The sequence below is a fragment of the Grammomys surdaster genome, unplaced genomic scaffold (genome assembly GCF_004785775.1).
Source record: "Grammomys surdaster isolate TR1022 unplaced genomic scaffold, NIH_TR_1.0 126059, whole genome shotgun sequence".
Classification (NCBI taxonomy): domain Eukaryota; kingdom Metazoa; phylum Chordata; class Mammalia; order Rodentia; family Muridae; genus Grammomys; species Grammomys surdaster.
In genome coordinates, this window is record NW_021620869.1 from 2,309,371 (window position 1) to 2,335,400 (window position 26,030).

The 26,030-nt window shown below is 52.2% G+C and overlaps 1 protein-coding gene across 1 annotated transcript in view; it reads left to right on the forward strand.

Annotated features, from left to right (window-relative positions):
* Positions 1-26,030, forward strand: part of Kif1a (kinesin family member 1A) — an 84,170-nt gene that overhangs the window by 50,219 nt on the left and 7,921 nt on the right. Inside the window, exons 26-38 of the mRNA XM_028755315.1 lie at positions 45-320; positions 4,899-5,017; positions 7,859-7,944; positions 8,761-8,899; positions 9,001-9,169; positions 9,337-9,427; positions 9,821-9,939; positions 10,794-10,849; positions 11,611-11,719; positions 12,202-12,268; positions 12,369-12,453; positions 14,570-14,675; positions 25,172-25,286. Coding sequence (XP_028611148.1) covers positions 45-320; positions 4,899-5,017; positions 7,859-7,944; positions 8,761-8,899; positions 9,001-9,169; positions 9,337-9,427; positions 9,821-9,939; positions 10,794-10,849; positions 11,611-11,719; positions 12,202-12,268; positions 12,369-12,453; positions 14,570-14,675; positions 25,172-25,286 — 1,537 coding nt within the window. The remainder of the gene's footprint in view (positions 1-44; positions 321-4,898; positions 5,018-7,858; positions 7,945-8,760; positions 8,900-9,000; positions 9,170-9,336; positions 9,428-9,820; positions 9,940-10,793; positions 10,850-11,610; positions 11,720-12,201; positions 12,269-12,368; positions 12,454-14,569; positions 14,676-25,171; positions 25,287-26,030) is intronic.

A 26,030-nucleotide genomic window follows, 5' to 3' on the forward strand; every position in this document is an offset into this window, starting at 1 on the left:
TAGCTGGTGTTAACTTCTCTCTGTGTTTGTCGCACTAACCTCAGTTCAGTCATCTCTGGCTGCAACAGCTACCCTCTTCTCAACACATGCATGAGCGAGCGCATGGCTGCTCTCACCCCCTCCCCCACCTTCTCAAGCCCCGACTCCGACACCACCGAGCCTGCTGAGGAGCAGAGCGTGGGGGAGGAGGAGGAGGAGGAGGAGGAGGAGGAGGAGGAGGAGGAGGAGGACCTGGAGGACGACGTCTTTCCGGAGCACACGCTGTGCGACGGCCAGGACCCGTTTTACGACCGGCCCCCCCTGTTCAGTTTAGTAGGAAGGTTGGTGAGGTTGAGGCACGCATGCTGAGGAGGAACCAGCTCTTTTGCTCAGGAGCACTGCTGTGGGTATTGGGGCAGACACCCGACCCTCTGGGCCAGGCAGGCAGGGTAGTACTAGCCTCTGAGGGGGATGAGGAAGTCAGGCTCCCTCTTGTGTCTTCATGGTGGGACATGTGTACATTTAGGAGATAGATGCTCTGGCTCAGCGGGGAAGAGTCTGGATCCAGTGGCAGGAGAGACTGGGGCTAGGAACACACAACTCCAGCCACGCACTCCTGGTGCCTACCCTGGGTGGCTGGGATAGTTACTGTAGTAGCCATTGGAAGTGGTCAAGACTCAGGCACTGCTGCCGTTGACCCCTTGTGCAGGGCTCAAGGGGTATTTGAGAGGGAAGAAAGGAGTCTGCAGGCAGGATGCCCCAAACCCTTGCCTTGGGAATCAGCTGAGGTGGCTTCTGAGCATTCCACTGTAGTCCAAAGAGAAGACACCCTGTGTTCTCAGTGCCACCTTGTTCTGAGAAAGGTTGCAGGGCTGTGAGCCACCCAGGGCAGGAGAGAAAGGCTCTCCACTTGCCTTAATATTGTGGTGCCCGGCTAATAGCTCCTGATCTCCCAGGCTAGCATGGTGAGATGGGCACATAACCTTTACAGAGATGCCCTGGCCTCTTGGTTTCCGGGATAGGTAAGAGGCTGAGGTTGGGGAAGTGGATTACAGGGATGTAGGTCTAGCTGTTAGCTCCATCATGTGGGTAAATGACTTCAGAAATGCTAGGGCTGTAGTCCTGCTTGGAATGGCAACAGTTTTGGTAGCATCTTCTCCCGGGGTTTAAGATTGCTCTAGGGTAATGGGAGTTTTAGAACTCTTGATCTTGGAGCACAAGTATTGAAAGCTGAAAGCTGAGGATGGTCCCTTGCAGACTATGGGGTTTCTATGGAGTTCCTTCCATCCTTGAATGAGGGTGAGGGCCTAAGACATCCTCCCCCTTTCAGAAGGTAGCAGGTCCCATATCACTGGCCAGGATCTGCTCGGATTAGCTTTTCTGTCACTGGCTAGCATTAGGTATGATGAACTAGCAAACTGGACAAATGAGTAGCATCTCCGAGTTCCAAGATACCCTGGGTCTGGACTTCCACCCTGTTGGGCCTGGGCAAGAGCTGCAGATTACGGGCTAGCTCTGGACAGGCTTCTCTCAGCAAGCCTTGGGCTACAGTACCAGACCTCCCATGCCTGCTGAGCCCTGGGAGTGGTTCCGGGTGTCAGGTAGCCAAAGGGTCAGGAGACACAGGGGACAATGACATGAGAAGAAATGGGGTCTGGTCTCTGCAGTCTCATGGAAAGAGCTGGGTCCTTCCAACGTCGTTTCCCCTCTTGTGGATTTGAGATTTCACAAAATGGCCAAACTTAGCAAAAGTCATCCCTGAGAGGCCCGGCCCCCTGTATCGTGGGGTGGTCTGTGCAAGGCTTCATTTGGCAACACCCTGACCTTTCGGTTTGGCAAGAATTGGCTTTTCCGCGCAGCAGCTATGCAGCCCTAGCCCCGAAGAGGGCTCCACCTTGGTTTTCGTTTAATCCTCTGGTAGCTGCTGGCTCTCTCTCCAAAGCTTAAGCAAAATTGGGGTGCCCACTCTTGTCCCCTCTGGAAAGGCTTCCCTAGGTCCCAGCATGTGTCTCTGCACCTCACCAATCTGTGGTTAGCGCTGCCTCCTCCCTCCTGCCTCGCCACACGTGCCGCTCTTCCCGTTCTACCCTCCTCTTCGGGGCATTTTAGCCTGCTTTAAGGTGCTCTGGGTCCTGGGCAGGCCTCTCATGGACATAGCCAGGGCCTCCCCTCACATCCAGGGTCTCTGATAGTCATGTGGCCTGGGGATGTGGGTGAGTTAGCTGATTAAGTGGGCCCGGAGACTCCTGTTACCCTTGCCTAATCAACACCCTTCCAGAAGGTGGGGGCAGAGGGAGCAGTGCAGAGAGGATAATAAGAGTTAAGGGTCTGGGGAGGAGCCAGGGAGGGCGCCAGACAGGTAAATGTTGACCCAGCAAGAGGCTATACTCAACAGCTCTGTGCAGCCCTGAGTCTCTTAGCTCCATGCTGTGGCCTCCTGCCTTTGCCTTCTTCGGATCTCAAGAGCAGCTGGGTGTGTGAATGGTGTAGCATGACAAAGTTGGCAAGGGTTGTGTTCTGACCCTGCAGTGGCTGACACTAGTTTCTAGCTGTTTCTGGTGCCTGGCGAACAGGTAAGATGAAGACTGGAGTATAACCCTGCTCTGAGCAGTGTGTGCCTGGGTGCCTTCATCTCCCAAGTGTGCTGGTTCCATGAGTCCTACACAGACTCGGGCACAGAATTTTCCGGATTAAGTTTGTGGCCCCTTCAAAGCCAGCACTGCCCCTGGGAGGCAGTCCAATCTTAGAGTCTCATCTAGCTGAATGACTTCACCATAGTGCCAAGTAGACTGGGCTGGCCATGTAGAGAGGGGGCGGGTATTACATTCTTTTTGCCTTCTCCAACATCTACAGCTAGACCCGCAGTTCCCATTTGAGCTGTCTGAGGATCATGAGGTCAGTAAGCATCCAGTGGCTTTGGCCACAGATGGTACTTAGTCAGTATATAACCCTAGTCTCCAGAGAAAGATTAGGGTGGGTTGAATGTGGACCACGTCTTTCCTACAATTTGGATGTAGCCATGGCATCCTAGAAATTTTCCCCCTCTAATGGGAGGAGGTTCTTAAAGATGCAATACAAGATTTATTCTGTGATTAGTTGCACTGACAGGCAATGATTTGCAAGGCCGAGAGAGACCTAGAGGGTCTCATCTGACCTCTGGCCCTTGCTGCCAGCCCTGACTTCTGCCTAATGTTTTTATCCCTCAGTTTCTTCTCTTGTGAAGTGGGCACTCCACCTGCTCTAATGGGCCATGCTATAGACTCTAGACTCTACATCCATAAAGGAGGAGGGCACAGCTAGCTAAATTGAGAGGCATCATTATTAGGACATACTTGGTAATCTACCTTCCTTCCAGATGTTGGGGAACACAGCTGTGGCAGGATGTGTATTTCCTCTTTGGGTCCCACAGTCTCTGGCATCACCCTACTTTACAATAGGCCCCATAGAGAGCCCGGATGGCCACCTGCTACAGTCTTGTCTCTCTACCTCCCTGGTACTGCTCCAGACCCTCCAGTTCTGGACAGTGGGGGAAGGCCAAGCAGCGAGTGTGTGAGATCTACAAGCTCCCCCATGGGTGTTCACAGAGTTAGGGTTACCTCTGCCGTTCCAGTAGGACCCGTCTGGATACCTGGAACCTGGGCTCTGTTGATTCCAAGCTGTCTCTGTGGCATTTCCTCCTGAGCCCTCTAGAGAAGCAGCCTAGGTTGTCAGGGCCTTGGGATGGCAGAGATAGGTTTCAGTCTAGCTCAGGAATCCTGAATGGCCAGCACAGGGCCGTCATCTGGCCGCCATTGTGGATATTCCCACACACTCCTCAGCTTGGTCTCAACTTCCTTTCTGCAGCAATTCTCTGGTTGGTACCTGGAGCAAAGGGGTTTGGGCCAGCACTCTTCCTGAGAGGGTATTGTGCTAGGGTAAGTGGGTTCCATGGAGGTATCTCAGGGAGGCCACCTGATGGTAGCTGCCACACACCAGCTGAGGCTTGACTTAGAAGGTTTTGCTAGAACGACGTGCTGAGGCTCTGCCACATACAAAGAAGCTCAGAAAACCAGAAAGTTCACAGATACCTAAAGGCAGAAGATGGAGGCAAGAGAAGAACGAAAACGGGCTGTTGTCATGAGAAAGACAGATGCTCCAGGGAGCCATTGGCCCATGTGGCCAGATGGAGGTTAAACTTCGGGGCAGTAAGTTGGGGCTGGCTATCTTGGACCTCTTGGGGCTTGGATGATTCTGTAAGCAGCTTGGACATCACTGAGGGTGTGGGGATTTCTATGTGACAGGTGCCCTACAACCCTCTAGGGACAGTTAAGAGAGGCAGGGTGGTGGTGAGACCAACTAAGAGAGCTCTAGCAAGATTCTTGCAACTGGTGGTGTTGAATAGAAAGGAGGTCCAGGACAGTGCCCGGGCATGTGAGGGATGGGTACACACTCCAAGTTGTATCTACCTGATAAGGGTGACACTTAGGGTGGTTGTGCCTGACCTGCAGATAACTGTAGAAGGAGCTCCAAGGTTGAAGAACTTGGTGATGCCAAGTGGGAAGCAGGCATCAGAGCTCTAATGGTTAGAGCTGATTAGCATATCCTGTTGGGCCCAGGTCCTCAGCCCTTGAAGCAGGCTGAAACCCTCACTTCAACCGTGCTCTTCTCAGACAGCCATATCCTGGCTGAGCTGGGCTGTGCCCTCCACTTATGGAGGCCATTCCCTCCTCTCTGTCTTCACTTCCTGTCTCCTCTGAGCACTGAAAACCCTCCTCCCTGCCTCGCCCCTGCCTGTTCCCAGCCCACCTCGCTGGTTCCTGTGGCTGTCTCGCTGCTTTGCTCTGCTTTGCAGCTTCATGTTGTGTGTGAGCCGGCCTTGGTGTCACTGGTGTGAAAGCACACACTGAGGGTTGCCTGTGACTATGGCTCTGCTCCTGCAGGGCCTTCGTATACCTGAGCAACCTGCTGTACCCTGTGCCCCTGGTACACCGCGTGGCCATTGTCAGCGAAAAGGGAGAAGTGAAAGGCTTCCTCCGTGTGGCGGTGCAGGCCATCTCAGGTAAATGTGGGAAAAGGTAGTGTGGGACCCTGAGTCCCTGGGGGCTGGGGAAAGTCTGCCCTTACAGGCAAAGGTGGGAGGAGTAATACTGTGCAGGAGGTGATATGAAGCTGTCTCACCAAGGACCCCAGCTTCCCTGTGGCCAACATGAACCTTTTTCCACTTTCCCAGGCAAGTGAACAGGTGAGGCTTGAAGGGAAAGCCTCTGGTGTTGAGCCCTTGACTCTGGCTTCCTAGAGTCTTGGACTAGATAGAAATATCCAAGATGCGTGAGCCTGATCTAGCTTGGAGTCTGAGTCCCCACCTATCAAACTGTTCAGGTGGATCCAGAGATTGCCTTGTGCCTCCTAGCAGTGTGGACTGTCTGCCAGCCTAGACTACTCTTCACTTTCTCCATAGCCAAGGGAGCCCGAAGACTGCTAGTCCCTGCCAGTGTGGCTCTCAACAGCTGCCTCAGTTTCTCTTCTCTTCCCCACCCCCAGGTCCTGGTCTTAGACACAGGCCTAAGCTGGAAGCTGCAGACTGTCCTCGTTTGTGGGTCTGAAGATAGAGGCTGTTGTTGAGGCAGATATTTTTTTCATTATCCCCTCTCTCCATCAAGGCCAGAAGGTACCAGGACTAGCCAGCTGCAGGGGCCCTTGGGTCTCAGTTTGCTCACCTATAGGCCAATAATGTACTTCCTGCATAGTGAGAATGTTCGTAGGACCACAGAGAATAGTGTGAGGGTCATGGCTCAAAAGGTATCTACAAGTCAGTGGTAGTGTCTGCTGTAATGGCAGCTCAAAGATGCCGTTCTCTGCCCTAGACCATGGTCTCCCTTCCTGGGATACTCACCGCCCTTGGCTTCCCAGGTACCCTGGAAGAGCCAGGGAAAGAACAGAGCGGGACTAAGTGAGGTGCTACATGTTAGCCAGGATTAGGCTGGGGTGCTCAGTGTGGGCACCTGGGGAATCTGAGAAGGCTAACGGCCCAGAGTGTTGTATACTCCCAGGTTCTCACATACTCTGGACTGTCATATGCCCAAGTTCTCCTACCGCCAGGTTATCATGTCCCAACTAGTCCTCTGCCTCTCATACTCTCAGAGTCTCATAACTCCAAGTTCTCCTATCTCAAATACTACTGATATGCTTGCACCCTCAGGTTCTTACATGCCACGGAGTTTCATACTGCCTTCCCCCAGATTCTCATACCCCAGATGCATGCTCACCCCCCAGGTTCTCACATCCCTAGGATCTCACACCCCAGGTTCTCACCCCCTAGGTGCTCACACTCCAGGTTCTCCCACTGAGGCTCTCCCACTCCAGGTTCTCACACCTGGAGTTCTCACACCCCGGGATCTCACACTCCACGTTCTCACCCCCCCCCCAGATGCGCACATTACCAGGTTGTCACACTGAGGCTTCTCACACCCCTCAGGTTCTCACACCCCCAGGATCTTACATTGAGGTTCTCACACCTGGGGTTCTCACACCCGGGGTTCTCACACTCCTGAGTTTTTATACCTCTGACCTTCAAATGCCTCTTTTTCCTCTACTCTGAAATGTCTAATCACTTCCCTGGTATTTTGGCCACATTAGGTGACTTTCCTTCTACTAATTAAGTTAATAATTGTCTATATTGTCAAACTCTCCTCCACTTGTGGTTTCTAAAAGTTCTCCCCCACTAGCCCCACCCTGGCTCCCACCTGTCACCAGCCATGATGTGCTCATGACTGCTTAGATGAGCGGACTCTGCCACTGTTTCCCTCCCACACTGGTCCAGAGGTCCCACCTAGGGAGGGGAGAGGAGCAGGTGGAATCCGAGCTAGTAGAGAACCCGGACTTCAGCACCATCCTGGCCACATTGTTGGAAAGTGAATGTTATCAAGACATATGTGTGGACTTAGGGGAACAGGGGCATCCAGAACAACTTCCTTTCTGAGGGCCTTCCTTTCCTTTCCTGCCAGGCCCTCCTCCTCTCTGGTCTAGCAGCTCTCACCCTCACTGGGTAGAGGTCTCCATTTTGTCCATGTGTTTCTAGAGTCCAAGGGACTTGCCCACAGCCCTTGTGGAGGACAGTCACTGTTTTGTTCTGTTCTCAGTGAGAAGGGCCCTGTAAGGGATCTGTAGGAGGACTGGTGAGTGACCTATCTCCAAGGGCCACCACTCTAAACTCACTAGGACTCAGTGGGTTTCCCGTGTATCAGATGAGGTCTACAAGGAAGGTGCATGGGGCTCAGAGCTCAGGCCTTTAGTCACCCCCAAGTCATATTTCAGAAAAAAGGCCTATGATGAAATCTGACCTGTGTTGGTCCCCTAAATCTTATATGAAGACCACTAGATTTTACTGTATTTGGTGTTGAAACTAACATTTCCCTATCTGGCAATGAAAGAAAGTAATCTAGGAAACACACAACCTTGTCACCGCTCCCTGCCCTGTGGCCATAGGCTGGGGTCAGCTCATCCACTGAACCCTATTGGGGCTGACTCTGGCTATCAGACACTGCTAATAGAACTACCCACAATTTGGGAGGTGCTATAATAGGGCCCATAGACTCTGAAGAGGGTGGTAGAGGTGTATTAAGACCCTCCTGTTCTCTTCTGAACACCAAGATCCGGTAGTTCAGGACCAGACTATGTAGGACTTGTGGCTCATATTGAGTGGTCCTTGGCAAGAACATACCTCTGTGTCCCCAACGCAACACAGGGTCATGGTCAGTGTGTCCTGGTGACTACTGAGTTACAGGGGGTGAAAAATCTGGTCACGTGTTGCTATACCGTCGCCAAAGCTTGGGATCACGTGACCTGGCTTTATCCACTATGGACAACAAGCTGACCAACCACCTGCGTGCTCCTCTTGCAGCTGATGAAGAGGCTCCAGACTACGGCTCAGGTGTCCGTCAGTCAGGAACTGCTAAAATCTCCTTTGATGACCAGCATTTTGAAAAGGTACTAGGATGGCTTGCCTTGTACACTGGGGAACCCCTTCCACTGATCCCTAGGCTCTGAGGGCCAGCCTCGGTGGGGCTCCATGGGTCTTTGTGTCTGTCCCATCCCTTGCTGTCCAAAACACACAATGTCACTTTCCCAGTTTATCAGGACCCACTTGGTCCAACCATCTTCCTGAGTCTCACACAGCAAGGCATAGAGTTGGTAAGTAGAGCCAGCTTTTAGACTAGGCACCCCCGTTCTCCCCTCTCTCGGGTTAGAAGTTTTCAGAGTTCCCACAGCATTCTAGATTTTTCTGCCATCCTTCTTCCTTCCTTCCCCATCCCCTATGGGAATGGGGATGACCACATTGAGACCACCCACCTCTGATCCTCACAGAAAGAGCTATCTCAGAAGACCGTAGAGAGGTTGAGCCCATGTAGTACCCCTCCCCAGATGTGCTTATTTGGCTCTCTGCCTCAAGATCTCAGTCTAAGGGTGTCCAAGAGTCTACCTGTGACCTCCCCAGGAAGTGCTCTGGTGCCCTGGGGGTAGAACTAAGGCCAGGAGTGGCTCCCTATTTTCCTTCACGATGTCTCTTGCTCTGAGACAGATGGAATGTTCCTCACCTCAGCACATCTAAACCAGAATGACAAAGTGGGCCACTCATGGCAATGGGGGTGGAGTCCTGGAGAGGTGGGTGCTCCATCGAGGGGTCAGTGGCAAGTCTGGCCCAGGATGCTAGAGACCCAGGCCCCAGTGCACAGATCCCTATAGCCTGTGACAGGGTAGCCTAAGGTTAGCCAACTAGCTCTCCAGCTCTCACTGTCTTCACAGTTCCAGTCTGAGTCCTGCCCTGTGGTGGGGATGTCCCGCTCGGGGACCTCTCAGGAGGAGCTGCGCATTGTAGAAGGCCAGGGTCAGGGGGCTGATGCTGGGCCTTCAGCCGATGAAGTTAACAACAATACCTGCTCAGGTGGGTGCAGCTCCACTGTGTGTGCATCATTTGTGTGTGGGACCAGGGCTTGAGAAGCATGAAATCTTGAGACCCCATCGCTCTGCTCTGGCTCCCAGCAGCTGTGCCTCCTGAAGGCCTCATGGATAGCCCAGAGAAGGCTGCCCTGGATGGGCCCCTAGACACAGCGCTGGACCACCTCCGTCTAGGCAGTACCTTCACCTTCCGGGTGACAGTCCTGCAGGCATCCAGTATCTCTGCTGAATATGCTGACATCTTCTGCCAGTTCAAGTGAGCCTCTTGTCTATGCCCTGGGCTTCTGGGAAGTAGGTACTCTCGTGAGGGGTATGCAGCCCACTTAGGCTATGCTAGGGGCTACTCTGTCTCATGCAATGCCCAGTGAGGCTATGGGTTCTTGCTGCAAGTCCTTGCCCCAACTTGCTCTTCCTTCTCTTCAGCTTTATCCACCGCCATGATGAGGCCTTCTCCACTGAACCCCTCAAGAACACCGGCAGGGGACCCCCTCTTGGCTTCTACCATGTTCAAAATGTAAGTGCTGGCCCTTATCCCCCAACACCCAAAGGCATTAAATGCTAAGGCTAACCCAAAGGCTAAGCTTGGTTCTCCCTTTCCACCCATTCTTTCCCCTCTGAATGAACAGTCCTGGAGGCTGTCTGGCATTAGGTTGTAGAACCTTCAATGCCTGCTGGGATATTGACATTACAGTTAGGTAGCAGGGGTCAGTAATGTTTTAAAATTGGAGTCTTGGGTCAGTGTAGAGCTCCTGAAAGCTGCTCACAATGAGCCTTGGGCAGGCATGAAGACAGAGTATCCAGAAGTTGTAGCTGGGATTTGTACTAAGAGCTGGGTCTGAAGTGTGGAGTTCTCATGGACACTGAGGACTTACAGATATGACCCGTGCTCTCCCCTTTTTCTGTTTAGATCGCAGTAGAGGTGACCAAGTCCTTCATTGAATACATCAAGAGCCAGCCCATTGTGTTTGAAGTCTTCGGGCACTACCAGCAACACCCATTCCCACCTCTTTGTAAAGATGTTCTCAGGTCAGCTGCCTAGGTCACGCAAGTGTCCTTGTCTCCAAGTCAATAGAGATCATGTACCTCTGACCTACCCCCTCCTTAGCTGACCAAGATGGTCAGAGTATGGCCCATACCTGCCTCTCCCCTTTGGAACTGGGTTCTTTAAGGATGTGTTGTCAGAACTTTGACAATTAGCTATGCATGGGAAGCATCCAGGAGATAGCCAGGTTTTGCTGCCCACTGGCCATTTCTGGGAAGGGAACATCTGCCTGACTCCCTCATGCTCTTTAGTCTCCAAGAGTGGGGACTTGGAGGAGAAAGAGGGGTGGGGGAGTCTCAAGAGGCTGGGGTGTGAGGTTCAGGTACCTGTAAGCCATCTCAACTGAATCCAGAAGTTGGGACAGGAAAGGTAGCCATCCCAAGGCCTGGAGATGTGTTGACAAGCCTTCGCTCCTCTCTGCCTCTATCTCTTGGCTGAGCAGACCTTACAGCTCAGGATACGCAGTCTGGGAACAGGAGAGGCAGCAGAGATTATTTGGGGTGCTGAGTCCCTGGGGTCTTGTAGTGTCTCTAGGATGATTCGGGGACCCTAAAGATTTTTCCTCACCCGTCTAAGTATGTACAAAGACCTGGGCTCTTCCTGAGTCTGTGGAACACAGGACTGGGGGACACATGGGTATTGGGGATATATGAATATAGGGGACACATGGCTATGGGAACATGTGGATATGGGAGCACATGGATAATGGGGATACGTGAATATTGATGGAGGACACATGAATAGGCTTCTTGTCATCCTTCCCTGCCCTGGGCCGCCCACTCTATCTGGGACTCACAGACACCAGCCTAGGTCTGCTCACTCTGGCTTTCCTCCACAGCCCCCTGAGGCCCTCACGTCGCCACTTCCCCAGGGTCATGCCACTATCCAAGCCAGGTAGGTGCTGGTCTCCTGAGCCCAGTTGGGGCAGTGAAGGCCCACACTGCAACCGCAAGTGTGGTTGAACCTGGTGTGAATGTAATGGTCTTCCAGGCTGCGGATGCCATAGCAGGTGTCTTCTGGCCTGCTTCACGTCTGTGGAGGGTATAGCTTTTAGCTTTGTGCTCTTTTGGTCACCCCAGTCCACAAGGGAGACATTTAGAGCCAGTGTCTGGTGGCGTGATGAGCACTCAGAGAGGATTTTGAGGAGGAAAGGCTCAGAGCAGGGGCTGTGGACAGACATGGTGGGGCCCAGGAATACTGGGTGGCAGATGCTGTCAGGAGGTGGACATACTGGAGGGCTGGCAGAGCTGAGTTTAGGGCATTCTAGGCAAGGTGTGGGTGCTGGCAGAACATACTTGGTCTGATACATTCTGCTGTTGTCAAGGGTAGTGCAGGTAACAGGCCAGGCAGAGAGTACTGGCCATATGATAGTGCCTCTGAGCAAGTGTCTCTGCTGACTTAGTGGTGTTTAGAGTCAAGCCAACACCCCCATACACAGGTGCAGAAGGCCACATGCTCATCCCTGAGTGTAGAGAGCATAAGTGGTCACACATCTGAGACCACCGCCAGGTTTCTCACACCTGACTGCCTAGAGCTAGGGGTGACCTGGCCATTGGTATGCCAGTGGGCACCTCTTTGGGAAAGTTGTTGCCCATGCATCTTTTAATGTCCTCTTCCTGATGCCCCATTACAGCATTGCTTTCTTGTCTTCCTAGTGCCCGCCACTAAGCTCAGCACGATGACACGGCCTTCCCCAGGTCCCTGTCATTGCAAATATGACCTGCTGGTCTACTTCGAGATCTGTGAACTGGAAGCCAATGGCGAGTAAGTGGGTACCCACTGTGCCCATGTTGGGCAGCAGCTTGGAGCCCAAGAAGATGTGATTAAGAAGAGAGTATCAGAATACTATAAACAGTATTCTGATAGCAGCTGAGAATTCAGTGGTTAACTTGAAAAAGGAGGGTCTCGGGGCTCTGAGTTGATGTCTGGGGGCTCTGAGCTGATGTCTGGAGAGGCCTGGGACCAGGTTCTCCATGAATGTCCCAAGCTTGAGGCACAGTACAGGAGTATTACCAGGTCACTGGGTGTAGATGTCTGACTTATAGGGATGAGGGAAATATAACATGAGACCCTGAGAGCTGATGTAGAGAGCCAGCCCAGAGGACCTGACTGTGTGGACTGGGCTACTTGCTCCTGAAGGGGTGGTCAATGCCCCCCGCTTTCAGCTCTGCTGACTATGGGACCAGCTCCTGTGCTACGGGTGGGATAGAGAAGGGGCTGCATCTCACCATCACCATCTTTTCCAGTTACATCCCTGCTGTGGTAGATCACCGTGGCGGCATGCCGTGCATGGGAACCTTCCTTCTCCATCAGGTGGGGAGCCTTAACCTGCCCACTTCAAAACTTGTCCCCCCGCCCCAGAAGTTATATTCTCCAGTGCCAACTGACTATTCCCTCTCCTGGTACGCGGCAGGGCATCCAGAGACGAATAACTGTGACACTGTTACATGAGACAGGAAGCCACATCCGCTGGAAGGAAGTGCGAGAGCTGGTTGTGGGTGAGTGGGGCAGGCAGAGGTTGCCTCGGGTGTGGACAAATGCCTAGGTTCTAACCCCAGCACTTTCCTGAGATGTGTGGCTTTGACTAGGTCATGACGTCTTTCTGTGCTTCCTCAGCCTGTCACCAAAAGGGAGAGCCTTGGATCTGTTTCAGCCTCAAGTTTCTTCCTAGTCTGTGTTGCCCTTCCAGAGTTGCTGAGCCACAGCTAAATGGCTTAAAGCAACAGACAATGGCTGGGTGTCATAGTTCTGGAAATCAGGGTGCCAGCAACAAGCGTGCTGCCTGGGACACTTCAGGGTCCTTCTCTGCTTTCCCTGGTCTTGGGAGGTGACTGTAGTCCCGAGTGTCCTTGGCTTGTAGAAGACTATTCCAATCCTCTGCTTGACAGGGTGGGCTCCATGCATTTTGTCTGTACCAGGCATGGAAAGTCAGCTGCTGCACTCACTCTAGGATGACTTCAGCTTGGCTAATGGCATTGTAGCACACTGTCTCCTCGGGAAGCTGGGCTATGGGGTCAGGACTCTAACACACCTTGTTATGGAGGACAAGAACGTCATCTTTCTCGGTGTCCTCTTCTTTTTAGCTTTACCAAGATGTCCTTTAGACTCTCATTTGGGGACATAGTAAATATCCATTCCAGTCTGTGGCCCCTAAACCCTTGACCATATCTCTCTAGAAGCTTCTCCCAGTCCTGGTTTTGATGACCAGGTAGGTGGAAGCCAGAGTGATATCATCCTGTGCCCCTTTCTGCAGGGTTGTGGATAGTTGGTCTGGGTATCAGGGTGGACACTTGTATTTTGTAACTTCTGTGTCAGGGATCAGGAAAAGCATGAAACCAGTGCTCATAGGATCCTATGGGAGGAATACAAACAGTGACTCAATTCCAAGACTAAGGTCAGGCCTAGCACCTGGCTTCTGAACAAAGCTTAACCTGGAGAGGGGCAGCTCTGCTGCCTATCCTGGCACCCAGTGATGTCCCATTCCACCCAGTGATGTCCTCCTACTGATGGGCATCCCAGCCTGTCTTTAAGTTTCATCTTCTCCCTCCTGCTTTTCTAACAATGCATACACTGAAGGCTGCCGATTTGGAGTGGCAATGGGAAAGTTAAACGAAGTAGAGAGATAACTGTTGTGATCCAGTCCCATGCAGGTTATAGGTGAGCCCCAAGCCTAGCATCCCTCCCTGGAAGGCATGGGTCTTTTAGGCCCTACCAAGTGGGCATTATGGAAAGGGACCAGCAAAATGGTGGGAAGACAAGAGACCCTTTGAGGGATATAGATGATCCTAGCCTACTCCCTAACTCCCTCTTGGCCCAGCCTAAGTATGTCCATCAGATCCTCAGGCAAAGAGCTCTGTGGAGGTCAGTACCCCAGGGCTGAGCATCTGCTCTGGGGATGTTCTCCTTGCCCTAAACCCTTCCTGCCAGGAGAATCCCAGACACTGGAGAATCTGGCATCAAGAAAGGACTGGCTGAAGGACCTAGATTGCCTCTTCCCAGAATCCTTGTGCTGCAGAACTTCAGGGAAATGACTGGATTACAGGGGAAGAAAGGGAAGCTGCTCACTCTGTTGCCAGAGCAGAGGACTTAGGAGCCGTCTGTGTGCTCCTTCAAATGAGCAGAGACTTGCTTCCAGGATGAGGAATTATGAAATGAAGCATCTCTCTCACAGACAGATGGTCTTCCAAAGCAGGTGTCTCTCGGGTTCTGGAAGAGTGGCCAGTACTCAGAGTGTATACATTCTCCCTTCGTTATTGATATTTTTAAGCACAAAATGGGGTAGGGCCATCCCCCACGTCTTGCTTAGGTCTCTGTGTCCCACAGGTAGCCTGAACTTGCTAAACTAGACAGCCGAGATCCATCAGAAGGTGTAATTATAGCTGAAATATAGAAAGCCAGGCTGGAAGGAGACAGAAGGGGAAGGCAATGGCCATGTTACAGGGACCACCAGGACCCACCCCCTCAGCCTCCCTGTCTACTCTGGTGCCTTTTACTTCATGGCCCACAGTCATGTAGAGAATCCACTTGCCATCACGGCTTCTGTCCGGAGGCCTCGGCATACTACAACCACTAGGCTTCCTAGGCACTGACACCCAGACACCACCCTTCCCACAGGTCGCATCCGAAACACTCCAGAAACTGACGAAGCTCTGATTGACCCCAACATCTTATCCCTCAACATCCTCTCATCAGGATATGTCCATCCAGCCCAGGACGACCGGTGAGTACCACAAGAAACGTGGGAGGACCACAACCCCTGCTGACCAACTCCCACACAGATCAACCACCAACCTATCATGGCCTCCACTGACCCAGCCGCTCATGCCATGGCCAGCTCCAGGCCTACCTGCCCTCTTTCTGACACTGAAGGGAACAGTGTAGTGAGTGGTGTCCCGAGGGCTCCAAGTCTCTCTGCTCACTTGATTACATGTGCCCCTTTCTGGTTTACACACTCATGCCATCACATCACCTAACAGGGAGCCAGCATGGGCTTAGAGTATGAGTTAAGTCCTGTCCTTTGGAGTTTATGGTGGGATGATTGGTGGTATGGGGTGGGAGACTGACATGCAGGCCATGGTTCTGAGGACCACACTGGTATAAACAGGTCTGAAGGCTCTGGCAGGGGTCCCAGGAATGGGTGGTAATAAAGAAGGTTGTCCAGAGCTCAAAGAGTTGGCAGTCAAACAACGTGGGTACAGAAGTGACTGTGGGCCACCAGTTGTCATATGCTTCTCATCACTTTCCAAGCTCCAGATTGTCCTAGTTCCCATCCTTATCTGAAGAGGAGAGGGGTAATGGAGTCCTAAGATGCTCTTAGAAACCCTGTGGCATTTGCCAGGGTACATGGGTGTGACAGAGGTCTCACAAAGGCTGCCAAGGGCCAGGCACTGCAAGAGTCATCCTGCCAAGGAAGATGCCCAACTAGACAAAATTGCCTGGGGACATAGTCTTCCAAGTATTTGTGGTGACGTTTAGCAGGGCCTGAGTCCCCAGTCTGACTCTTCCCCAGTAACTCAGCCTGGTGCAGTGCTGAGAAGCCAAAAGCTGACCTGGGAGCTACAGCCGGGGCTATTTGTGGAAACATTTTTTGAGTGTGTGGCACCCTTAGAGAGTCGAGGAAAGATCACCCCTGTGAGGAAGGGGTTTATGGCCCCCAAATCCTGGGCATGGCCTGTGTTCTTCCAGCTCCTGAGTCCAGAGCTCTACTTCTTCACAGACAGCTGAGGAGAATCTGGTAGAGATCCTTCTCTCCCACAAGCATAGTGGGAGCCAGCCAAGGGCAGAACAGGGCTAGGCAGCAGTCAGGACAGTGGATGGGACAGGACAGAGACCCTAGCACACACGTGGCTCTGGTCTTCACTCTGTATTTCTGGAGGTGTTTTCTTAGGAACATGGCACTCTGAGAGATAGGCTGGAGTTCACAGCAAGAACTAGGAGGGAGCCAGACTACGACACGAACGGGGATCTAGAGCTTCCTCTGGTCTTCCATCTCTTGCTCTGCAAATGCACCCTGGTGAGGCAGAGAGACCACTACTGCTAATACAAGTGCTGCCTATGAGTGTGGACCACTATGCCTAGGCGTGGGAGTTGAGGACCACAGAGGCAAGGGTGGGGGTTGGGACAGCCTGCCTGCCACTGAGTGCCAAAGTGATGCTTTGGGGTCTGGGAGTGACTTAACCCTCGGCCTCTGACCAACCATTGCAAGCGTTCTGAGGGGAAAGGGTGAGCAGTGGGATCAGAAGGTCTGTGGACAGGTTGGTGCCTCTGGGCTTCCCTTCCTACTTGTCTCTTTGGACTGAAAACCTTGTTGCTGGTGTTCTCCCTCATCTCCCCACCAGCCCAGATGTTGAGGTGTCCTTGACCCTGGCGAGGTGGAGGTGACTGGGAGGTCAAGGCTCATTGTCCCTAAGCTGAAGCTGCAGAACTTTGGTTAAACAGGCTCAGCCATGGCACTGAAGTGACCAGCTTCTGTCCTGTTCCCTGTCTAACTCCACATCTAGGCTGGAGGCCCTGGGTGCTGGGAGAATGGCAGACGTAACAGGGGAGCACAGATGTGGCCCCTCGCTTGGCTCCTGCCCTTTCTGTTCCTGCTGGTGCAACCCCAGCTCTCCTTACCCCAAAAAAGTCTCAGGCACGCTCCTCAGCCCATGACCTCCTTCCCAGGGCCCGCTGGGGCCAGCTTCCTGTTCCCTGGACATGGCTGACATTCTAGGAGCCTTTGTGGGCCAGGCTGCCCTGAGATCAGCCACTCCACAGAGGCGAGGCTCGGGCCTGGCCTAGCTCTGCCCAGGGCCTCAGGCTATCACGCGCTTTGCCACACCTGGGCCTCTTCCTGCTCCATGGTCCCTGCTTCGCAGCCTCCCTGATCCTGAATGGGTCTGCCAGCCACAGGCAGCCCCCTGCTGCCGCTTGCTGCTGCTACCCGCTACCCCGCTATCCTGCTGCCAGCCCGCAGCCCTTCACTAACGTGTGGTTGTTTGTGTTTTGCAGGCAGTTTCTTGATTCGGACATACCTAGGTACCATTTCTGTCCCTCGGTTTGATTTCAGCCTCTCCCTTCCCTCCCTCCCTGGTCACCTACACAACCCTGAACTTTTAATTTCTAGCTTTTTCAACTCATAACTTGCTCACCTTTCCTTCCTGTTTCTCCCTCCTTTTAATTTCATTTCTTTGGAATTTCATTTTGGTTTTATTTTCATGTTCCTCCCCTAGCCCCATCTTCCTGGCTGAGTCTCTCCTGCCTCCTCTGGCCTTCTTTCCTGATTTCGGCTGCTTTTGTAGTTTTCTGCCTCTGTAGACACTGGCTGGCCTCCCGCTCCTCCCATCCCAGCCTTGCCTTCTATGCCAACCTCTAGCCTGGCCACCAGTAGCTGCAGGTATCTCCCGCATGCAGGCTGGACAACCCGGCTGCTGGGCTGCACCAGCTCACAAGGGCCAGACACTCCCTGCAAGGGGCCATAGCAGGCAGAGCTGGGAGCACGGGGAAGGGGCAGACAGGACTCACTGCCAGGAGACTTGAGCTCCCATGTGCTCCACAGCTGCCCAGGAGCCCTTTCCAGGCCAAGTCAGGAAGAGGGGCATCCCTCTAACTTTGCTACCCCTACCATGGCCTCGACCTTGCCTTTTGGAAGTGGCAGGCAGTAACCCCATGAGAAGGCTAGCAGGCATTTGGACATGTCTTGTATCCATTTCAGATTTGTTCTCAGTGCTGAGTCCTGGCAGGGGAGATGGCTGTAGCTTCCTTTCACCTGGCTTGAGGAAGTTCCCACACACTGACTTGTGCCGCGGCTCAGTGACCACTGGAGAAGGACACCCTCCAAGTCTGGAGTCCATACTGGGTCCAGGAAGAACTTGGGGGCTGCTCTGAATGGGAAGCCAAGGTGTCAGTCACCTCTAGACAGTTGCAGAATGGTGGCCAGAGCTTCATGGTGGTCATCTGTCTCATGGGTCAGCTTTCTTCAAGACATGAATGCTTAAACCTTGAAGCTCGACCACCTAGACAGAGTTCTAGAGAGAGTGGGAACAGCCGGGACTTCAGGCTGTGTCCTTGTGGGGTTATAGCTGTAATGGTCAGCGCAGATAACATTCGTTTGCTATCTTGCCTGGATACCTGGGAGTGAGGGCCCCAGGACGAGATCCTATGGGTAGAGCTGTGACTCTCTCAGACATATTCTCTGGGTCATGAGTGTGGGACACATCTGAGTTATTTAGCAGATCTTTTTTACATGCTACTATGGGTCAAGAGCTGAGTGGACCCTCCCTGGGAGACCTGGGGCTAAATGAGGCAAAACCTCATCATGAGACAACTGAAGTGGTGGCCACACTCAAGCAGGGGACACAACCCTGCCAAGCCTGAGCATTTCTGATTCTCTCTCTACCAAGATCAGCTGAGTGAGCTCACTGGAAGAGGTAGCCTGTGGGCTGGTTCTGGAGGAAAGTAATCTATGCTCAAACCCAGATAGAATCCAACTCACATCTGTTTGTGTTTGAGAGGTCTTCTTGATTAGGCCAGAGATAAACATCTAGTGCCCTCAGGAAGCTTCTGGATAAGCAAGGAGATACTGGCACAGTTCAAAGGAGAAAATCTGGTCTCCTTCTCTTTGAAAGGAGTTTCTTCCTCAGCACACAGGTCTCAAAAGCTCCTTCATATGCAATGGGCTTGACCTTCCTGTAACTGTCCTTCCTATTCTAAAAATAAGTTTGATAGTAATAGGCCCGGGGCTTGACCTCTTGGGAAGGAAGGAAGGAAGGAAGGAAGGAAGGAAGGAAGGAGGGAGGGAGGGAAGGAAGGAAGGAAGGAAGGAAGGAAGGAAGGAAGGAAGGAAGGAAAGAAGCAAGGAAGCAAGTAATCAATCAAGCAAGTGAAGAAGAGAGCGAATAAGTCCTTAGACTGCTCCACAGGACAGTGATCTGTGGTGGTGGCCAGTACTACCGTCATGGTCATGAAGGGGAGAAACCTGATCCCATGTGATTCTAGGACCGCACAGCTGAGCCAGAGGCAGCCTGAGTCATTTGTTATCTAAAGATGGAGAGCTGCCAAAACCTTCTGAAAATCAGTCCCCCCCCCACCCCGAGGATAGGGAGTAGTGGTAGCTGCAGACTGTGATGAATCAGCTGATTCATGCAAAGCTCTCAGCTCAGACCCAGCACTGAGTCCCCCATTATTGTCACGGACAGTGGCATTTGTGTAAAAGTGCATAGCTCATGGGCAAATTCATGTTTTCATCCTAACAGCTGAGGAACCACACCAAGGATCCACCACGGTGGGTCACACGTAGAGCCTCCATGAGAGTTGTGGAGTGTTAGCAAGGGTGTTTGTTATTTACTCACATTTTATAAGACATTCGATCTGACATTCCACCCATCCTGTGCTCCCTCCAATGGCCTCACATTCACCTGAATGGGTGAAGGGGCAACAGGCCCTTCTGGAGCATCTGTAGGTACTAGAAGAGTTAACGGATCTTGGTACCCTTATCTGCCAGGTTTCGGAACTCATCTTCCTACTGTTTTGAGGATTCTCTTGCTTCCTGGAGAAGGCCAGGTGAAAGGTCTCATGGAAACCTATTTCCCCGGCTATCTCCCCTGATATATTGTGAGCCAATAGCATTCGCTCTTTCAGTACTTCCTGAATCCTGAGAACTGCATCTGGATTGACATTAGGAATTGTGGGTCTAGAGACCCAAAGCCTATTGGATACATTTACCCCGCTTCCACTGCAGTGCTGACTGAGCAGGCTCTGTCCTTGCCTTGAGGCCCAGGGGATTGGGTAGCAAAGCAGTTTGCATCCGGATCCAGCTCATGAACCTCCTCGTTGAGGGGTGGGCCTAATGGAGAGATAGCACCAGGGTGGAGGACTTCAACCAGGCTGGGAGTAGAAAGGGTCCTGTGAATACAAGAGGAAATCCAGGGGCAAAGGGCTTGGTTGCTCTCATGGTGAGATTAAGCAACTGACCAGAATTTCCTTAAAGGTAGGTCTGACCAGAGTCCTCCTTCTCCAAGGATAGTGACTATTAAGACTGGGCCTGCAGATGTAGACCAGTCATGGAATAAAGGCTACCTTCCAGGACAGAAGGCATTTTCAGCTCTGGCTGCCTCTGGGGGGCTGTGGTTCCAGCACCGACCAGATGGATCCTGAGTAGACTCACACTCTGTTTTCCTGGGTTCCTGTACATTCTCATGGTCTGTGAATCAGGATGCAGCTGTCTGCAACTACATAATTCCTCCTTCTAGCCTGTTTGCCATCCCAGCTTCTCAGCCCACATCCTTGGCAGGCTTCATACTCAGCAGCATTTCCTTCTCTGGGATGCCCTCCTCACTTGCTTATCTTGGATTTTCCCTTTCCCTGTCTTGATCTGTTGATTATGTCTCCAGGTTAGGCTTCAGTATTTCTCTCAAAGGATGGAACCTTCTAAGGAGCCACAGGTGACCTTGAAGAGTGAAGAAAGTAGGCCAGGATGATCCGGACCTAGTTAGAGAGGCAGAGAGCCGCCATTAACCCGAAGGGAGGGTTTGGAGTGCAGCTTGCTAAAATGCCTGGTCCAGCCTCCCCAGGGTGTTGTTTGGTGACAGCAGTTCAGTGGTTGTGCTGGGAGAGGGTCCAGCTGCATGTGGCCACTGTCTAGCCTGGGCCATCAGATCTGGAGCTTTGGGTGGGATCTGTGCTTGACTGTGTATTGTGTCATACCCAGACCTTTAACACAGAATCTCCAAGGTCAGACTCAAGGTCATTCTCCTGCTCTCGGTTTGCCAACAGTCAAGGCTCATGAGGCAAGGAACTGCCCTGCTGTAATCTGGGAGCTGATGATGGAGTCATCGTGTGAGATAGCTCCTTTGGAGAACCTCAGTCTCCCCTTCTAGAAACAAACTTCCCAGGACACACCTGGGTTTCTGGCCAGAGTCTTAGGCCTTGAGTTTTATATTTAGATCCTCAGAAAATCTGCTTACAATGATACATACTTTGTCTGCCCTCTGTGGCTGGAAAACCTTTAAGATTTAAGGGTCGAAGACATTGAGGCAGTTTAAATATACTTTGATAACCATCAGCAGCTGGCAGAGAGCTTTGCCAAAGAGTGAAAACATTTATTTACAAACGTGCTTGGGAACTCACATTGTCATAGTGACCCACGGGCATATTCAGAGAGCATGAGGCAAGAGGAAGTTTTTTTAAGGATTTTTTTTTTTATCACACCAGGTATTTTGAAACAGTAATCTTTAGCCACAGTGATCAATACCAAAAGACGTGAGTAATAGGTCAAATAGATACGCTGGGCAGCTATACTCAAAGCAGTACGTGTGCAAGCTCATGGTTTTTTGACTGTCTCGTGACAGTTACCTGCAGGCAATTGTGGTGAGCAGCCTCCTCTGTGGCTTTACCCTTTGTCATAGGTGACAAGAGGACACCTATGTCAGTCTGACAGTGTACTCTTCCTTTCACAATAGCACAGACAGTAGGACCTGGTGCTCAAGACAGTAGGACTTGATGTTCAATGCCCTCTGGAGGCCAGGCGAGAAGTGTGTCTACCTTTGAAAGTATCAGCAGCTAGGCCTGGAGCTGGGCTCTCATTGCTGATCCAGTTCTTCTGGTCAGACTGGGAAAACACATGTTCCTAATTTACAAACACGTGGTGGCACGGGATCACTTGCCTAGATCCCTGCAGCCTGGCTGTGATGATGGTGGAGGAGGACGGAGGTAGTGCTCCATAGCACCCACTGCCCTCTCTGTGGGCAACACTTATATAGTGAATCTGCAGTGCTCCTCACATGGGTCGTCCTCCACCTGAGCACTATGCTTGCTGTACCACAGGTCTGAATTTGGCTGTCCTGTTTGTAGGCAGGCATGCAAGGGCAGCTGTGTCCTCTAGGGAAAGAAGAGAACCACCCAGTAGGTCTCTTGATGTCCCTCCAGGTCAAGTGAGCCAGTTGGAAGCAGGATGTTGCCTGAAGTCCCGGGCTGTTACATCCTTGGGCTCTAGTTATTTATAAAAGGAGCCTTCTGGCCACTCTTCTAAGGACCCTATGTTACCTGTCCCACATTCTGCATGGTGCAGACTAGCCATTTCACATCCCTTCCATTAGAAGGGGAGTCCAAGGAATGCCATGTCTATGGGGACACCAAGGGAGTGCGCACAGTAGATGGGGTTTCAGGTGGCACCAGAGGAGCAGTAGCAAGAGCAGTTTATGATGGAGGGACTTTCCCTGCACTAGGCCTGCTTCCTAAGCTGAATTTGAGGATGATGGGCAGTAGAAAGATAGCCAAGGCCATCTGAGGTCAGCTGAAATTCTCTGCTCACAAGGAGATACCACTCAGAGTTTCTTACACAACAGTCTGGGGTGAGGCTCAAGAATCCACATATTAACAAGACCCTGAGTGGTATAGGGTTTTAGCTGTTTGGACTGCCTTGTGATCAGCCACTGTGGTCCACTATGGGTTGGGGGAGGGTTGGGAGACTTGCATCTGGAGGAGGCCTCTTGCTATACAAAGGCCTCGTGTTGCAAGAAGCAGTAGATACATGTGTATGTGCTGTCTCCTCTTCTTCTGAAGCCATTAGTTCAGCCATGAAGAACCCCTGTCAACTTCACTTAGTTCTACTGGGAGCCACATCGGTAGATACTCTCTTGTCCATCCTGTGGAGGCCTCACAATGTGGCTTAAGTTTTGACCCAGGTACCCATTTCCAAATTGGCTAAATGTCATGTAAGGAGTGAGAAGCTGTGTGGAGGAGGTACAGACCTCCCCTGAGTATCTGATATCCAGTGATCCAGAGTGGATCCTGTACTCCATGTGGAGTGAGCTTCCAAGGGCCTCCCCATTGTCCGTGACCTGGGCTTTCCTACATAGGTCACCTTAGCTTCTCTAAATTCTGCTTTTCTGCCTTATGGTTGATGGTAATTTATCATGAGTCCCACACAGCAACCTGCACGTTTGGCAGGTCCCTCCCACAAAGGCAGCAGTTCCTTCGCTTCCCCTCCACCACCCCCAGCTTGTACACTCTTGGGCAGAGTAATTTTCCTCAGCAGAGACTGAAGGGACACAAGGAAGCTCCAGACCCTCCATTTATTGATTCATTTGGGGCATCACAGTCTGTGTCCCATGACCATATAAGTCATAGCTAGTGGAGACTAGAGGCTAGTCACAAGGCCCATGTGTGCAGCACCCTCCCCCTTAAAGGACAGCAGATGACCACCAAGACCAGTGACCAACCATCATTTGGAAGTGACTTGCAAAGAACTTCATGGTTGTGTTGATCCTGGAGCCTGTTTTGTTTGCCACCTGGTCAATGGAAGATGGCACAATGTTTGAAAAGTTTCGGTCCTGCCTCAGAAAATGGTCCAGATGGGGTCATACCTACCTCAAGTAGGCACCCCTCGCTCAAGCCTATGAAGATATTCCAGCAAGCTGGGGTTTGCAGAGTCCTCCATGCACTCAAGGGGCAATTTTGTTTTCTCTCATTTGGGCCTGGACTAAGGCCACTTTAAGCCCAGCCAGCAGAAACCACTGAATTTCCAGGAGTATCCCAGATGAGCTCTGAGACCACACTGGTCTGGCCAGACTCATTCCTCTGGGTGTTCCACTCATGGCAGAGAAGCAAGGGTAGATCTGGGGCTCAGTCCCTGGGGGGGGAGACTAAGCTGGGAAGGCCTTTCCAAGGGTATAGAGGGGGTTCTGTCTACACAAGCACACATGCACGCACCATTCAGGAACTTCGGGCCACTTCAGAGACTTTGAAGGCAAATTATATAGATGTAAAGTCCAAGCAAGATGTGACGGGGCTGGTCCTACCCTCACATCATTGCAATGGTGACCCTGGCTCCAAGATGTCACATGCTAACCCCATGCACTCCTCAGTCACGTGTTAGCTCCTTGGTTCTGAAGAACACCTTGTTCCAGTGGGGACAGTTACTGCCCTGTCTACCACAAGAAACAGTACAGAGATATATAGCTGATCCTTATATCATAGCTGGAAGCAGCTTCATGAGGATATGGGGTATCTGTGGGGCTGAGCTGGGGCTCCAGGGGGCCCCTCAGCAGCTGTGCTGGCCATGGAAGGACTGTTCTGACGTCTCGCTCTCTTCTGTGTGTGTGCGTGTGTCCTGGCTGCGCCCTTAGCGTTTCCTTCGGAAATGACACTAGGTACAGGCACCATTATCTCCTGTCCTCGCTTGCTCCACCCCCTCTATCTGTTCCTTTCCCTTCTCCAATGCTGCCTGCTCTTTGCCCTGTTCTGATTGCCCACTGTCTCTACTTGCCTTAGACTTCTCCTTAGTGGTATGTGTCTGACAGTGGCCCTGTCCAGCCTGCTTTGTACCATGTTCCTGACCCATTGACCCCACACCCTATTCCCTGGACAGTGTCATACAGGAAGAAAGGCAGCACCAGCCAATCTCTCACATGGCCAGGCACCTCAGGGAGCCTGCTGGTGCCCTTGAAAGGCCTGGCCATGAGGTAGTGGGAGAGTGCTGCCACCTGGCCTGTGAACTGTGTGTCTTGAGGATGCTTGGAGGGAGTGGGACTGTAGAGTGGCTATGCTATGAACTGGGGTGAATTCCTTCCTGGGAAACCCTGAATATTTAAAGTAAATGAAACATACTGTCTCACACAGCCATCTTCCAGAGTAGGGGCCTACAAGGATTGTAGTACAGGGGCCCCCATGGCAGATGCAAAGCCCAGGGCTCCTAGTAGCCACCCTGAACTCTTCTGGGCAAATCTGGGCCCTTCTGACACCCAGCTGGAGACAGGGACAGAGGATAGATTCCCCAGGTTGCTATTACCATGGAATTGCTCTCAGGAGCCCGTGAGATGCTACCGCTCACAGGCTGCTGTCTCCACTCCAAGCATCCTCCCCCAGGGCCTTTCCCTGGCAGCGTGAATCTTAATGGAAGGGGTGGGATGAGGAGGGCTTGGCCAACTCGGGGAGATCCCTGGCAATGCCCCCTTGCTCAGACTTTGAGGCTAGGGCAGCTCCCCTTCCTTCCTCTGCCTTCCTTCCAGTCCACACTGGAGCAGAGGAAGCTGGGGCTACCAGGCCCCATGGTGGCCCCTTCTTGGTCCCCAGTCTGAGTGAGGAGGGGTCCGCCCTTCTTGATGCCTCCCAAGCTACCCAACCCATGACTCCAGTAATCTCCCTGCAGTTCTCCTCTCTCTGTGTCTGTCTGCATGTTCCCGTTCCCCCTGAGAACATCCCCACACGTTGTCTTTTACCCCATCTGCTTTCTTCCAGGACCTTCTACCAGTTTGAAGCAGCCTGGGACAGTTCCATGCATAACTCCCTCCTGCTGAATCGTGTCACCCCTTACCGGGAGAAAATCTACATGACCCTCTCTGCCTACATTGAGGCAAGATACTCACATCCACAACACCTCCTATAGCTTGAGGGGCTTGCAAAGTAACACTGAGGTCCATGGACCCCACTCTCTTCTCAGAGAATGATTCAAGTCCTTGAGTAGACACACATGCTTTTGATGACAGAGCTCAAAACTAGCATACACCTATATATTTGAGACTACAGAATGGCTGCATCATCACCAGATATTGCATCAGTATCCCAGAAAATGCAAAAATAGAAGCCCGTCACTGCCCCTCCTACCCTCAGATTTGCAGTCAACAGGCCATGGCCAGATGTGGGTTGTGGCTCTTCTCTGAGGCACAGGGAAAGACTGGAATGTGCTTCTGTCTGGATACAATAGCAAAGGAGAAGTGTGGAGAAGGTGGGAGCCAGGCCACCTAAAGGGTATCACTTCTCCATGGAGCCAAATCACTCTTGATAACAATTGTGGGCTGCCTTGGTTGGCAGTGATGCAGCCTGGGATCACAATGCTTGCAGGGCTCTGACCCCATACTCAGGGCATATCTGCTGCGAGATGCCTACTGTGCACAGCTGGGAGTCAGCAAGCATCCACAAAAAGGAATTCAAATTCTCACGTTCAAATGTGAGAAGAACCAAGCTCTGCTTTGATCTGCAGGAAGATTTCAGGCTGTGCCCTTGGTTTATGGTTACGTAGCCAGGGAGCAGAGTAGGTCCAGTGCCCTGCAGACCCTTGTTAATCTGTCTTTAGTAATGGGGTCGGGGAGCAGAACCC